Here is a 15,669-nt window from a genome sequence, read left to right as displayed (position 1 = left end):
GCCATGGTGTTGATCATTTATTGGACGGAGTGACTGCAACTTCAGTCGCTGCACTGAGATGTACACACAGCGAAGCAACTGGGTATGAGTGCCGCGATATAACTGCAGGTATTCACTGTGATTTCGCTTCCAAAAATCCCCTGCTATAACTATTAAAAAGGAAACAGGTGTTATACACTGATCAGCTCGGGGCGACACTGCCTCTGAAACCCAGTCTGTGTAACTCGGCGCCCTTTAAGCGGAGCTTTTTATGGCACAGGGATAAAATCCGACCCTCTCTCTTCTCGTCCGCTTATTGCCCAGAGTTTAACTTGACCGGTGGCAAAGCAAGTGTAACCCAACCCTGCAATGACAGCAAAACACTGCCCCTCTTAACTTTTTTTTTAACCCCTTAACAACGTTTCAACGCAAAGTTATCGTGAACGTCAGAAATTTGAAAGCTAACGGAAGATCTGCTTCCTATTCGGCCCGTTAGAGCGCGGGGTGTCAGCCATCCCGGAAACCTCGCCAGTTTGGAAAGGGAAAGCTGCAGCTTTAGACAAATAAATCAAGCTAACAGCTTTGGCGGTTTGTTAACAAAGCTTTTCTTGTTTATTGTTACAGTGTACGCAACTGGTTTGTGATGCAAATTATCACAATGACACGGACGCTTTTAACTACACATATCCAGAGGGCGTCTTGTGCGATAGGGAAAACCTAAACTTCAAAAATATCTTCTTCCCCTGTGTCTACTCGCTGGTGTTTGTACTGGGGGTCGTCGGCAATGGCCTGGTGGTGGTCATCATGGGCTACCACGGAAGAGTTCGCACCATGACTGATAAATACAGGCTGCATCTGTCCGCGGCGGATTTGCTCTTCGTGCTGACCCTCCCATTCTGGTCCATCGATGCCAGTCACAACTGGTATTTTGGAGAAGCCATGTGCAAGATCGTGCACATCATCTACACGGTGAATTTGTACAGCAGCGTTCTGATTCTGGCTTTCATTAGCATGGATCGCTATTATGCGGTCGTGCGTGCAACCAACAGTGCCGGACCGCGGAAGCTTCTGGCTGATCGGTTAGTCTATGTGGGCGTCTGGTTACCAGCAGTGCTCCTGACCGTGCCCGACATCGTCTTTGCTAAAACCAGAAATCTGGTTGATAGGGTGGTGTGCGAGCGCATTTACCCAGCAGAAACTTACCAGTCTTGGCTGATTGCTTTCCGGATCCAAGGGATTGCGGTGGGATTCGCCCTGCCCGGGATGGTCATCCTGATTTGTTATTGCATCATCATTTCCAAACTGTCCCGCTCCACTGGCTTTCAGAAGCGCAAAGCCTTGAAAATCACCATCATCCTCATCGTCACTTTTTTCTTCTGCTGGCTGCCCTATTACATCGTCATCTCCATTGACACTGTGATGCTCATGATGGGGAGCGACTATCCTTGCGAATTGGAGCAAATTGTCATCACCTCGATGGCAATCACTGAAGCCATTGCCTTCTTTCACTGTTGCCTTAATCCCATTTTGTACGCCTTTGTCGGGGTTAACTTCAAAAGTTACACCCGAAAAGTCTTCAGTCACTCTGAAACCAGGTGTTCTTCTCTTAAGAAACTCAAAAGCAAGGACAGGCGAGGGGCCCACCCATCAGTTTCTACCGAGTCAGAGTCTTCCAGTCTCCAGTCAAGTTGCTAACCTATTCCCCAGACCCACTTTGTGTAAAATCTGCATTAATTGGAGTGTTGCTTTCGTATTTTCACTACAGGCGTCCAATTCTAAGACTTTGTGTTGTTTTAATGTTGCAGTTGCTATTTATACAATGGGTTATTTATGTCTCTAAATCTTTGTAACCTTATAAACACATTTTATACTATGTATCATTACGTTTTTGTTCTGTAAATGGTGGATAGGATAACAAGATAACGAGAGAACAGCGGCAAGGAAATAAATGTAGCTGAGCTTCGTTAAGTTTTTGAAGAACGCATTTCTTTGTCATTTACAATGATGTAAATAAAGCGTGTCATTGAATAATATCATTAATTTTTACTTTGCATAAACATATCAATATAACAGGATTGAGTTTGTATCAGAGTTTCCTAGAGGCGAATCCGAGTGCACATGTATTTCCGCGAATTATGTAAATAAATGCATTATTTCTCATATGAAATTTTATGGTGTATTTCTTTCCACAACTTCATGTCTGACAACTTGGAGTTACCTCCACATAAACACAAAAATGTCAAAATATCCACCTTTAGTTTTATGTTTAACGGGACTGACAAAAGACTGACAGGAGCTGCAGCTTTTCATTTCCAACTGTCCGGTGTACTACTCCCATTAATGTTCAAGAATCAGAGGGAAATGTTTCATTGATAATCATCCAGTAGAGAAAAGTCTTGATAACCTGGTCCAGAAGGAATGAGAGTCTAGCAGATTCTGACTATCACCTTATTTGTGTAGTTAGTTTGGTCTGTTCTTAGATGTTAGAAAGAGTCATGTCTTCTCCCCACTGGGGAGAAGACATGTCTCTAACATCTAAGAACAAACCAAACTAACTACACAAATAAGATGATAGTGGAATCTGCTAGAATCTCATTCCTTCTGGAAAGGACCCCATGACTATTTTTCAAGGAAGAGCAGGATAGCTTTCCCCCATATCCTGGCCAATATATATCCCTCAATCAACATAATTAAAAAACAGGTTATCTGGATATTATTACATTGCTGTTTGTGGGTGCTTGTTATGGGCAATTTGGCTGTGAATTTCCCTACAACAAAAGCACTTCATTGGCTGTAAAATGCTTTTGAGGTCATGAATGACCACAATGCACATCTTTATTTTCTTTTTCTTTTCACTTGACAATAAACTATGGTTTCACAGCTGCTCACAAAATTAAATTTGTCAAAAAAGTCAATAAAGGACAACTTTCTTCATAACTTGGTTGTTAACTTAGGAATTTGCATAAAATGTTTCTGGCATTTCCCCCCAATATAATCAACCAGTAGAATTTGCAAAATATCCATACATTGCAAGCAAAATGATAATTACAGCACACAATTTTTAAATGTAATATCCAGGGGTAACAAACGGCTAGAGATTAATGGTGATGTACTATAGATATAATGGGGGCTGGCAAATTTAAATTATTCTGCTCATTCCGTGTCAACCTCTGGGCTGGCAAAATTAAGTCCTGATCACCAGAGTCCAAATGTTGGTTGACCGCTAATATTAAAGACCAACAGGAAAGTTGGTCCTCTAAATGTATTCAAATGTTTCCAAATAAATGTTGAACAATCTCAAGTAGTCAAATGGTCCAACTGGGAGCTTTGTTTCATGCAGTTGGAAGTATATTGCAGCAAGTACAAATGGAAGCAGTGCACAAGTGCCTTCTGTGGGTGATATCAGGCCTAAATGTTCTTTGAACAACTTCACACCTGAGCTACAGAGCTCAGTTTGTGTTGATTGGAAGTCAAAATTGCTTCGCACCAATGTAAAACCAGTCTTTACTTCTCTCCAGAAACTAGCATGTTGCTCAAGTTTCTAGATTTCAAGGTGATATAGATGATGACATTTCCAGGAGAAATCTAAAGTCCACCATTTTTCACAGAATCAGAAAATTCCACTTTATTTTCCATCTTTCTTGTGACCTGCATTACTATATCTAGAAGTGTATTCCATCTGTTGGTAGTTTTGTACTGACTTATATTAGTTTATCTTTGCTGCTTACCACACCTCAACTGTACCCAGAGAAAACTGATTTATACATTTATTAGATTTGGTTAAAGATCTTTAGCAGTTCATTATAATCACGCTTTCCCTCAGAACACAAAGGTAAGTCTAATTATTCAGTAAATAAAGTTAAATTGATTAATTCCGTTAAAATTGAGATGAAGATTCAAAAATAACTATGGAACACACTGACCAAATATTCTCAATAACACTATGATCTACTTCCGCTGGAACACCAGGGTGATAGCCAAGAGCTTGAGTCTGTGCAGCAACTTTTACATAGAAATGCAAAAACATTGCAACATGGAAACAGGACTTCTGACACAACCAGTTGGTTTATCCTCCACATGAGCAATTGTCCTAATCCAATGTGCCCTCTCTGCTCCCACATCCTTGTTTATCATTTCCTTCCAACAGCTACCTAAGCTATTCTTAAATGTTTACACTGTCTTTGCTTAAATCATTAAATCTGATGCCCATAGCACTCTTGCCTCTGTGTCACAAAACTCTGGGTTCAAGTCCCACTCCAGGTCTTAAGCATAAAAATCAAATTTAACACTCCACTACAGTACAGAGGAAGCATTGCACTAGTAAGTGTGCCATCTTCCAGATGAGACATTAAACTAAGGCCCCATCTGCCTGCTTGGGTAAAAAATCCCATGGCACTATTTCAAAGACGAGTAGGGGAGTTACCCCAGTGTCCTGGTCAATATTTATCCCTCAATCAACAACGCATTGCTGTTTGTGAGATTTTGCTGTGTGCATATTGTTTGCTGTGTTTTCTACATTACAACAGTGATTACACTACAAAAGTACTCAATTGGCTGTAAAGTGTGTTGAGGTGTCCAGTGGTTGTGAAAAGCTTTATATAAATGCAAGTCTTTCTTTTGCAGTCCACAGCCTTATATTCCTCCATGTAAAACAAATCTGAGGCTCTCCGTCCTAAATCTTTACCATTTAATTTTATATTTACGTCCTCTTGTTCTAGACCCCTCAATTGCTGGAAACAGTGGAGTAGATCTTGACTTTGTGTAATAGTGTAAAACAGGTGATAGTGAGTTAACAGTAATTTTACATCCTCCCAATTTTTATTTCCATGGAAGTAAAACAAACTGCTGACTTGCCATCACCCATTTTACACTATCGCATGAAGTCAAATTACCATCCTTGACACCCTTGTGACTGTCCACGATATGGTTCAATTTCTTTTTAATCAGTAACGTCCCTTAACTCTTAATATTTAATAGCGTCTTTAAAATGTTACAACCAGATGAGGAAAGGTAGGATAGCTTTCCTCTTTTCCCACTTCTCATTTGACCACAAGCAGGTTATTTTTTTGTTAAAAAGGATGTGCTTGCCAATTCAATGAGTGTATAACTATTTACCTGCTGTAACCATTAAAGACACAAACTGACAGATTACTTGATTTTTTTTAAAGAAAGCGAATAGTATTTAATATACTTAAGCCACTCTAAGGAAAATAATAAAAACACTCCAACTTTCATACACACATAGATTAGACTGGGAGGATAGATTAAGCAAGTTAAATTCCAGTAAAGTTAAAACAGTATATGGCTCTTGGTGGTCCTTCTGGGTTTGGTGTTGAGGCAGTGACAGATGATTTATCTGTTCTTCTAGAATCAGCAGCTTCTGGGTTGAGTTTATGAAAAAGACCTCTGCCTGCAGCACATTGATAGTCAAAATCAGCAGACAGGATTCAAAACTTGCAAGTTGGATGGAAAGAGAGAGAACCACTCGGGGTCTTGCCCCAATTCATATTCCTTCAAGGCAATTGTTCCTGCTGAAGCGTTGCAGACAGTTTGTCTTCATTTCAATTGCTTTGGAAAGTAAAAGGTACAGCGATGCAATTGTTTAGCAATATTTGACTGTGATTTCAAGTCATTGGAACGTGGTTTCATTCTTTTCAAAATTTCATTTCCTGGTTTCCAGCCAGTAAATTCACAAAACCATTTTTATAAAGTATGGCTTCATAATAAAACTATTATATATTTATTTCTTCAGGACTGAACACAATGCTTGACTACTACAAGCAGATCTAAATGAGGTGGGGGATTGAGCTCATGAATGCAAAACATATTTAAGTGCAGTGTTATGCATGTGGGAAAGGTGAATACTGAATATATATACACACTTCAGGGAAAATAATTAAAGCTGGTGGAGAAAGAAAGGTATCTGGACATTCTAGTACATAGATCTCTAAAGGTTCTTAACCAACACCATGAGTCAATAGCCTAGAGCAAATAGAACAACAAGACAATGCACAATAAAACAAAGTATACTATTTTGCCCTTGTACAATACATTGTTTAGTCTTAGAATGCTGTATACAGTTTTCTCTCTTTGTATGGTGCACAATATTAAGGATTTGGAAAGGGTGCAGAGGAGAGTCACAAGATTAATTTCCAGAAAGGATCTTCGTTACTAAGATAGGTTAAGCGCACTGGCAAAAGCACTGGATCTTTGCACTTTAGAGAGGCAAAGACTTAGGGGTGATTTGGCCAAGGTTTATAAAATTATAAAATTAAATTAAATTGTGTTTCTTTAGATGGATTCTCATAACTGAGCAGATTAAGGAGGACCATGGGGATCTCAATCTAAAGTTATGTAAGGGAAGAACTAGTTAGATGTCAGGAGGTGGTTCTTTACTCGCCAAACAGTGACCCCGTGGCACAGTCGCTCAGTCCATGCAGTGAATGCTGATTCACTGAATTCGTTCAAGTATCTGTTTTTGGTGCAAATCATCTTGAGCAAGAGGTAAGTATCACATAACTTTAATCAGGGCCAGAGTGGTTCCCAGGACTAGCTTCAATCATCTAACAGGGGCAGAGAGGAATTTTCCAGATTTTCTTTGCAATTTTGCACCCTTAGAAACTCCAATATCGCTTTACCCATTGTCAGCTAGTTCCTGTTTTTATGCTCCTGTGTTGAAACACTTCCTGCTTCATAAAATGAATGGACAAAATAAATATGGGCTGGGGTTCACAAGCTCCTGATTTAGCCCTATTCAGTGATTTTGTAGACCTAACCATTAACCTTTATAGACAAATAAAAATATCATTAAAACTCAGTAGTTTAACATATATGTTATTGCAAACTTTGTGCACATAAAAATATAAGCTTCAAAAGAGAAGGATTTTTTTACCTTAGTCATCTGCATCAATAAACAAAAATATATTCTCCATAAACAATCTCTTAGGTTTCTTTATTAACCATAAAAATAAATGGCAAAAACCATTTGCATATATTCACAGATGTTATTTTTTTTGCAAGGAGTTCATAACATTATTGTTAATACATCTGAATCAATGTGATATCGATGTGATATCAAGAAACAGCAGAAGGTGCTGGATGCTGAAAAGGTTATGGGCCATGACAACATCACGGCAGTAGTACTGAAGACTTGTGCTTCAGAACTAGTCACGACCCCAGCCAAGTTGTTCCCGTACAGCTACAACACTGGCACCTACCCATCAATGTGGAAAATTGCCCATGTATGTCCTGTCCACAAAAAACAGGACAAATCCAATTCGACCAATTACCAACACATAAGTCTACTCTGAATCATCAGCGAAATTATGGAAGGTGTTGTCGGTAGTGCTATCAAGTGGTACTTACTCAGCAATGACCTCACTGATGCTCAGCTTGGATTCCACCAGGGCCAATTAGCTCCTGACCTCATTGCAGCCTTGTCTAAACATGGAAAGAAGAGCTGAACTCCAGAAGTGATGTGGGAATGGCTGCCCTTGACATGAAGGGAACATTTGAGTGATTGTGGCATCAAGAAGCCCTAGCAAAACTGGTCAATGGGAATCAGGGAGAAAACTCTTCACTGTTGGAGTCATACCTAACACAAAGGAAGATGATTCTGGTTGTTGGCAGTCAATCATCTCAGTACCAGGACCTCACTGTAAGAGTTCCTGATGGTACTGTTCTATGCCCAATCATCTTCAGCTGCTTTAACAATATCCTTTCCTCCATCATATGGTCAGAAGTGGGGATGTTCGCTGAAGATTGTACGATGTTCAGCACCATTTGTGACTCCTCAGAAACTGAAGCGTTCCGTGTCCATACACAACAAGACCTGGACAATATTCAGGCTTGGGCTGATAAGTGGCAAGTAATATTTGTGCCACACAAGTCCCAAGCAATGACCATCTCCAACAAGAGAGAACCTAACCATCTCCCCTTGATATTCAATGGCATTACTATCACAAAATCTCCATTATCAACATCCTGGGTGTTACCATTGACCAGAAACTGAACTAGACCAGCTATATAAATACTGTGGCTACAAGAGCAGGTAAAAGGCTAGGAATTCTGCATCGAATAACTCACCTCCTGACATCCCAAAGCCTGTCCACCATCTTCAAAGCACAGATTAGGAGTGTGACAGAACAATATCCATTTTCCTGAATGAATGCAACTCCAACCACACTCGAGAAGCTCAACACCTTCCAGGACAAAGCAGTTGATTTGATGAGCACCCGATCCACCACCTTAAACATTCAATCCTTCAACCACCGACTCACAGTGGCAGCAATGTGTGCCATCTACAAGGTGCACTGCAGCAAATCATCAACCTCCTTCGACAGCATCTTCTAAATCCACAACTATTACTGTCTAGAGGGACAAGGGCAGTAGATGCAGGGGAACATCATCACCTGCGAGTTCTCCCCCAAGCCATGCACCATCCTAATGAGGAACTATATTGCCATTCCTTCACTGTCACTGAGTCAAAAACCTGGACCTCCCTTCCTAACAGCACTTTGAGTATACTTACACCACAAAGATTGGAGTGGTTCAAGAAGGTGGCTCACCACCACCCTCTCAAGAGCAATTTGGGATGGTCAACAAATGCTGCCAGATCCCATGAATGAATAAATAAAAATCAATGTAATTCAGAATTCATCTGAAATCAGACTTTGAGAATACATTCACAAGTTTCCTTACAAGTCTCTAGGAACAAAACAAAACTCTCAAATCTCACGGCATGTGGGAACATATCCTTCTACCCTTCAACTCCCAATGATATACCGATTGCACGCTAGAAAATTCTGTATTAGAGGAGGACAGAAGGGACGGCCACTAGGTTACATGATATAAATATTGCTCTGGTGAAGTAAAGGTCTTTCAGGAGAACAACAGATAAAAATGGAGGAATTCCTCAGTATTAAAAACTTCTTAAAATAGATATGGATAATGCTGAGGATAAATGAAGTGCATAAATGGCAAACTACTTTAGCCACCTAAATGTATTTGGCATTCCATAATGTTAAATATTATGCTGTGATTAATTTTATTTCAAATGCTGAGCTGCACTGTTGGAAGTGCTGCCTTTCAGAAGGGACATTAAAGAAAGGTCCTACTTCAGCCCACCACCTGCCCCCCACCCCTCCCCCCACCATTCTCAGGTGGATGTAAAAGATCCCGTGATGATATTGAAAGAAGAGCAAGGGAGTTTTCCCCAGAGTCCTGACCTATATGTATCCCTCAAAACAATATAATCAAAAACAGATTACCTGGTCATTATCACATCGATGTTTGTCGGGTAAGAACAGAAAATGCTGGAAAAAAACTCATCAGGTCTGGCAGCATCTGTAGAAGAACAGAGTTAACGTTTTGAGTCGGGATGTTTGTGGGTGTTTGTTGTGTGCACATTGGCTACCACATTTCTTACATTACATTGACTGCATTTCAAAAGGCACTTTGAGACACCCTGAAATAATGAAAGGCATTATATGAATGCAAGTTATTTCTTTCTTCAATTGTATCTGTTATCTTTGTAACGTTAGTTGGCTGAGTAAATATAATGACACCACACGGCTCATCAAAGAAATATTTTGAATGATTTCATTTGTTTCTCTTCTTTGCTAGTTGTCTTCTTGATTGCTATTTGCTGATTCTTGATTAGTAGTTTACATTTCTCCTTGCTACTTGCATGTTGGCAGGTTGTCTAACTGTTTGGTTGTGACTTGTTGCTGATTTATAATTTTGGTGATGGCCACCCAGGTGAGTCAATGTTTAGTTCCTTGCCTTATCCATGCAGAGCATCCCTGCAAAGCATTTTGCAGTACAAATTAGCATCAGGGTTAAGTTTGAAAAAAAATCCTAATTCAAAGTGTTGTAAGGGTTGTTAGTAGGTCTTATGAAGAGGTTCAGAGGCTTGTAAGGTTGAACATTAAGTGTTTATTGGTAACACAAAATTCTGTACAAACATACAAAGTATAGCCCAGACTAGGAGCCAGATTCATGCCAAATTCTACTAGACTCTCTCTATACTCAATCCACTATCATGTAACTCTCTACATCATAATCAGGGCAGTACTGTTTCTTCAGTCCCACCTTAATCCTTGCTATGCTGAACAGCCGTATACTACACCTCCCCCCCAAGTCTTTACCCAACATATTTCCAACACAATCTTTCTTTACATGCTGCCTTCTCCCTCCCGCCCATAAGTTTCTGACTTTATAAATACAGACGGTCTGGAGGCTTGACGATCCTTCCAGATCTGGTTCTTGTCACATTTGGAGGAGTGGTAATCTCATTTGCTTTGGGCAGAGTTCATTGGTTTGGAGTTGAAATTGCGGTATTTGGTGTTTCAGCCTTGTGGAAAGCGTCCAAGAAAAAGAATCATTTGGGAGAAGATTCCAAAGCAGTTTCTTCGAAAGCAGAGATTGGAAATCCTCGTGTGAAAGACAGAGTTCAGTGAGACCAGTTGGCTCATGGTGTGACAAGCATCTGGGGGGATTTGATGAGAAATCAATAGCAACTATTTGGGGTGGCATCTGTCATTTGGTTTCAGAGTGTGGTGTGCCTGACCGCAGGTCACCTATTGGTTTACATGGACTGTACTTGCTGTGAACATGAAAGTATAAGATAGCTTTTCTAGCTTGTGTTATCCTTACGAATGTACATGTATCTGTAAAGGCATAGTTGTAGGTTAAGGAGTATTGTAATATCGTTCATCTTTTCTTGTCTAATAAGTGCTGTTATTCTTTTGTTAAAAGTTCATCAGCTGACCCCTGTGACTCTGTTCAGTAGCTGCCCTCCATGTTTCTAAACAAAAAATAAAAGTTAGGGTCTATCAAGTCGGGTTCCACCCTGGGATCTGGCTTGTCCAGTAGTAACATCAGCTGGGATCATAACATTATGTTTTTCTTTGTCAATAATCCATCTGGATTGTTTGGACACCATTGGTTTGACTCGTTCCATCTGGAGGTAATGTTCACTCCATTCATAGACAGAGTGAACTTGGGTTTTCTTTTTCCATGGCGTCCACTGTGTGTTCTTGAAGGTTAAAGGTATACCTCCCTCATGTTTGTATCTTCCTCATGCATGAGCTCAACCTGCAGTTTGGCTTCCAATGCACACTCTGTTTGTTTGTGCCATTGCGCCTTACTGAGGCGTGCTTTGGTGAGTTGATGGTCGCTGCTCTCCTGCTGCAGTATGGACTTGCTTCTGTGCATTTCAGCTGGAAACCATTGGACTCTGAGGTTGGGGCTCATTGTTCTCCTGTGCATCTTCTGCTCAAAGCATGTTGGCACTCACCTGAAAGTTTGGCTGGTCTGACTGAAGAGGAACTGCTGCTGCCATCTGCAAAGGAGTTACACAAACCACCTCTGCAAAGAGTGAAGACAATTCAGAGTTGCAGTCCCAGTCAAGATTGTATTGGTGGACCTTCCGGGAGCCTCAAATTCCATGTAGCTGATGACAAAGGTCGTTTTGATGTCTTCCTCCATTTTGAGGAGGTTAAGGGCAACACAGGCATCCCTGCTCAAGAGAAAAAAGGATTGGTTTCAGATGATGTACAAAATCTTGAATAGTTGTCTGTTGCCCAAATGGGGTGATTCCAGGATCATGCCTATGACCGAAAGTTAGATTCCTCCAAGGCCATGGAGTGATGTGTCTGTCAGTCATAGCCAGAGGTCTTTCAGCCATGGTTCCTTATCTGAGAAGACCATCACACTGGCTTCAGTGTGTAACTTGAAATTGGTGAAGGGACCGTTTACAGAGCTGTCAGCATTCCAAAAGAAGAATCTAGGATCATTGATTTCACCCAAGAAACACGGTTGGATTCTTTTTGGTGTGGTACCTCAATCTCGGGACTGTTTTGGAATCCTCCACATGCCTTGAGGGATTAGCCTTTCAAAGCTTTCCAAAGTTCCCCAGCTGGTTTCAGCGGAAGTACTGTGCAGAGATGGTTGGACATTGCTCTCGCCTGTGAGGTCTTTTGGCACCACAGCATTGACATGGTCTACCACCATTTTGTGGTTTGCCTGGGTATTGTCTTCCTAGCCCTGGAGTTTCCTTGTCCTTTTGCTGCTTTATGAGCTGTAGAAGAACACTGTACCACAGCTTAACTGGTGAATGTCAGACTGCCTGACTATTTGGATGTTTTTTTCCAGAGTCAGATTTTCCTTTGACTGTAGTATGCCTGAAAGGGAATCATTGGCCACTCTGACTACTGTTCAGTCTCTTATGAGCTGTCACTTAAGTTCGCCATAGTTGCAGCCATTAGCCAATCTGTATAACTCATTAATGAAAGAGTCAATGGGTTATCCGGGCCTTTGGACTTGCTTGTTAAATTTTGCTTGCCCCAAAATTTTATTACTCCTTAAATTAAAATAGGTTGCAAAGGACTTCAGAACCTCTTCAAGCTTATCTGAGGATTCATTTATTCCTTGCTTTGCAATGATGTCGTTGGCTATTGGACCTACTGAGTACAGTAATGTGCTCATTTGTTCAGCCTCTATTTTCTGATCTAATCCTGAAACTATCATGTATGTTAAAAATCTTTTTCACCAAAGTGCCCAATTCTGCACCTGATCTCGCCCTTGCATCAGCCCAAATTGATCTGGTAGAGTTGCTTTACTATCCATGGCTGTTTGTCAGTGGGAGTACAGATTTAAATCTTGTTTCTATTCTAAAAATGGCACTGCAGTAACCATTTATTTTTCTTCTTCCTGCACTTGCTGGGTTTTGGTGGGCTTCTGCTGCGATCATGGAGCCAATTTTAAACTGATTGGTTCTGCAGGAAATTATAAAATTCAGCAGTTTGGGTTTCTAAGCATAGAAGCTTAATTGGAAAGCAATTTTCAGCTCTGCTGCCATGTTAAAACTCTGGGCCCGGGCTGCAGCATCCTCCTCACCATGCTGGTTAAAGAATCAGTTTGCTGTGCCTGACCAGAGCCCTGATTATTTTTTAAAAGTTCAGCACTTTTATTGAATCTTTTGCTCACCCTTGCAAATGTGGCTGGGTCCTTTGATTCTGCATTTGATCAGGACTCACAATGGACCTCCACGTGCTCTGGTGGAGTCCTTTCCAGCTACACAGTGGATCTTCTTTCTGCCCTTCAGCCTCCACATCTGCTATGGAGCTTTTTTAGCTAATCTCCAGCTGTATCTTCAGCTCAAGTCAGGCTGCAGTTTCTTTAGGCCTTCCCCTTGAGATTTCAGAGTCCTTCTCCACCTGTGACCATGTTTTAAGAGTTGTTAGTAGATGAAGAGGTTCAGAGGCTTGTACAGTTGAACGTTAAATGCTTATTGGTAACAATAACTATATACACATGTACAAAGTATAGACCAGACTAGGAACTAACTTCATGCCGACTTTACTACTAGACTCTCTCCATACTCAGAGCACTATCATATGACTCTCTGCATCATAATGTGGGTGGTACTGTTTCCCCAGTCCCGCCTTAGCCCTTGCTATAGCAAACACTTTTCTATTACACAAAACACTATCGAGAGACAGGTTTTTAATTTACAAAGGTACTTAAAGAATTAATGTAAAATATTAGTATATCATGATCACTTTAAGTGCTTGTAAAGAGTTGTTGTTGTCAGTTCAGTATTAGAAATGCAGCACGCGAAAGGGGGCAATTAGTCTAGAGGTTAAATGGCCAAAAAGGAGTGAGGGTACATCGTACTGCAAAGTAGTTCAGGGGACCTGGAAATCTTTGGTCACAGAGTCATATGGTCAAAAGTTTGAAACTCATGTCATTAGTCACAAGGTCCAACCTCTCCTGAGGACCTAAAACTAGAAGGGAGGGGGCGGGGTGGTGGAACAAGTTTGAAATTAATATCAACCAGCTGCAAATGTGTTAGATGGATAGTGATTATACTGAAGAAAGGAAATTACATAGGCGGGCAGTACTGAGGTCATGGCCTGAAGTTTAAATTTGGCAGCCACAATGGGTTAGAAGAGGAGTGAAACTTAGCTGCCCTATAGTGAAACCCAAAAAACAAAATCAGTCAGAGGAGAGTTGAAAAACCTGAAAATCAAATTTAAAAAGACAATGACAGGCAAATCTGGGTGATAGAACTGCATCACCTAATTTCTAGTCACCTCGAATAAAGACTTGCATTTAAAGAATTTGTACTTCTCACAATCACTGGATGTCTCAAAATGTTTTGAAGCCAATGAAGTACATTTTTTGAAGTGCAGTCACTGTTGTAAACTAGGAAGCACAGCAACAACTTTTGCGCACATCAAACATCCACAAACAACAATGTAATAATCTGCTTTTCTGATGTTGATTCAGGGATAAACATTGGCCAGGACATTGCTCTTCTTCGAAAAAATGCCATGGGACCTTTCACATCCACCCAAGCAGGCAGATGTGGGCTTGGCTCAATGCCTCATCCAAAAGACATCACCTAAAACAGTGCAGCATTCCCACAGTGTCACACGGAGTGTTAGCCTTGATATTTCTGCTCAAGCTGGAGTAGGACTTGAACACAGAACCTTACAAGTCAGAGGCAAAAGTGTTACCAACAGAGACACAACTGACATGGCTAAGGTTGCATGTTACAGTGTAACAGCCAAATATTAGTATACAGAATAACATTGAAAGGGTATCAAAAATGTTGATACCATGGACATATTGTCATAAAAAGAATTACTCAGAATTCACGACATAGGAGGTAGGATTAGTTTGTATTGGAACTTCACACAATATCAAGAAATACCAAATATTTTACTTCTGTGATTCAGCTTTACATGACAAGAGCTTGGATTATTTGTTTCATCCTTTATAAATTGTACAATATTTCCTTTCCTCGAGTAGCTTGAAGACAAAGTGAGAATGCTATGTGTCATTCAGATGGCGACTTAACCGGATCAACCATATCAAAGGGAGCAGGGCCAGTAGTCAGATCCCTAGACTGCGAGTTCCTACTTGCCCTATGTAAGATTGGAGGGCATTGCATCAAATGAAATGAGGCACGTTTGCCTCCAGAAGGGCAAAAACTTGTGTCCTACTAAGGAGCCAGGTTAGGGAAATGTCCTGATCCATCACAGGTGGGATATTTTGTTTAAACAGGGGCTGAGAGAGAGAAGAGAAACTGCATGGGGTCTTGGGTGGGGGGGGGGGGGGGTCCTACAAAAAAGGCTCACATAGTTTTCCATACCTTGAAAGGTTGTTGACTGCATGGTTAGTATCTTGTCAGATGTCTCTCTGTGTTTTTGAAACCTGTTTGTGGATGACAATTTGCAATGTGCTTGATTATGGAACATATTCTTTCCATCTATCTTTGTTTTAGTTCAGATTTCAAAGCTCTCAAAACTTATGCTTTATATCAAGATTTCAGTTTGCATACAACTTTTAAAAAGCTGCAATAAAACTTTAACCTTGCAATGATGAAATTGTCACAAGACTTTTTTTTTGAAAATCACCATCCATTAAGAACATGATGTACTTCCTGTAAACAATACAATAAGTACAGAGATAACACCATAAAGAAATGCCTCAGGACATGGATTTTTAAAAACTACAAAAACATAGTGAGATTAGAGATATTATCTGACTTTGGGCTTAAAGTGATGTTTCTTGTCTGCTAGACGGCTTGCACCTTACAAGCTATGTGTCATCTGTGGCTCAGTGGGTAGCACTCTTGCCACTGAGATAGAATATTGTGGGTTTAAGTCTCCCTCCAGA

The 15,669-nt window shown here is 40.6% G+C and overlaps 1 protein-coding gene across 1 annotated transcript; it reads left to right on the top strand.

Annotated features, from left to right (window-relative positions):
- Positions 1 to 404: 404 nt before the first annotated feature.
- On the top strand, positions 405 to 2,146 carry LOC144686782 (C-X-C chemokine receptor type 4-like). The gene has a single exon (XM_078552478.1). The coding sequence runs from the start codon at positions 784 to 786 to the stop codon at positions 1,672 to 1,674; it is 891 nt and encodes a 296-aa protein (XP_078408604.1). The 5' UTR covers positions 405 to 783; the 3' UTR covers positions 1,675 to 2,146.
- The last annotated feature ends 13,523 nt before the right edge of the window (positions 2,147 to 15,669 follow it).

This window comes from Cetorhinus maximus, chromosome 11 (genome assembly GCF_964194155.1).
Source record: "Cetorhinus maximus chromosome 11, sCetMax3.hap1.1, whole genome shotgun sequence".
Taxonomy (NCBI): Eukaryota; Metazoa; Chordata; class Chondrichthyes; order Lamniformes; family Cetorhinidae; genus Cetorhinus; species Cetorhinus maximus.
Note: the sequence above shows the minus strand (reverse complement) of the source record. Positions and strands in the feature narration are given on the sequence as shown.

Bases quoted from the DNA above. Each gene is read 5' to 3' on its own strand.
- LOC144686782 (XM_078552478.1), top strand. From the start codon at position 784: ATGGGCTACCACGGAAGAGTTCGCACCATGACTGATAAATACAGGCTG.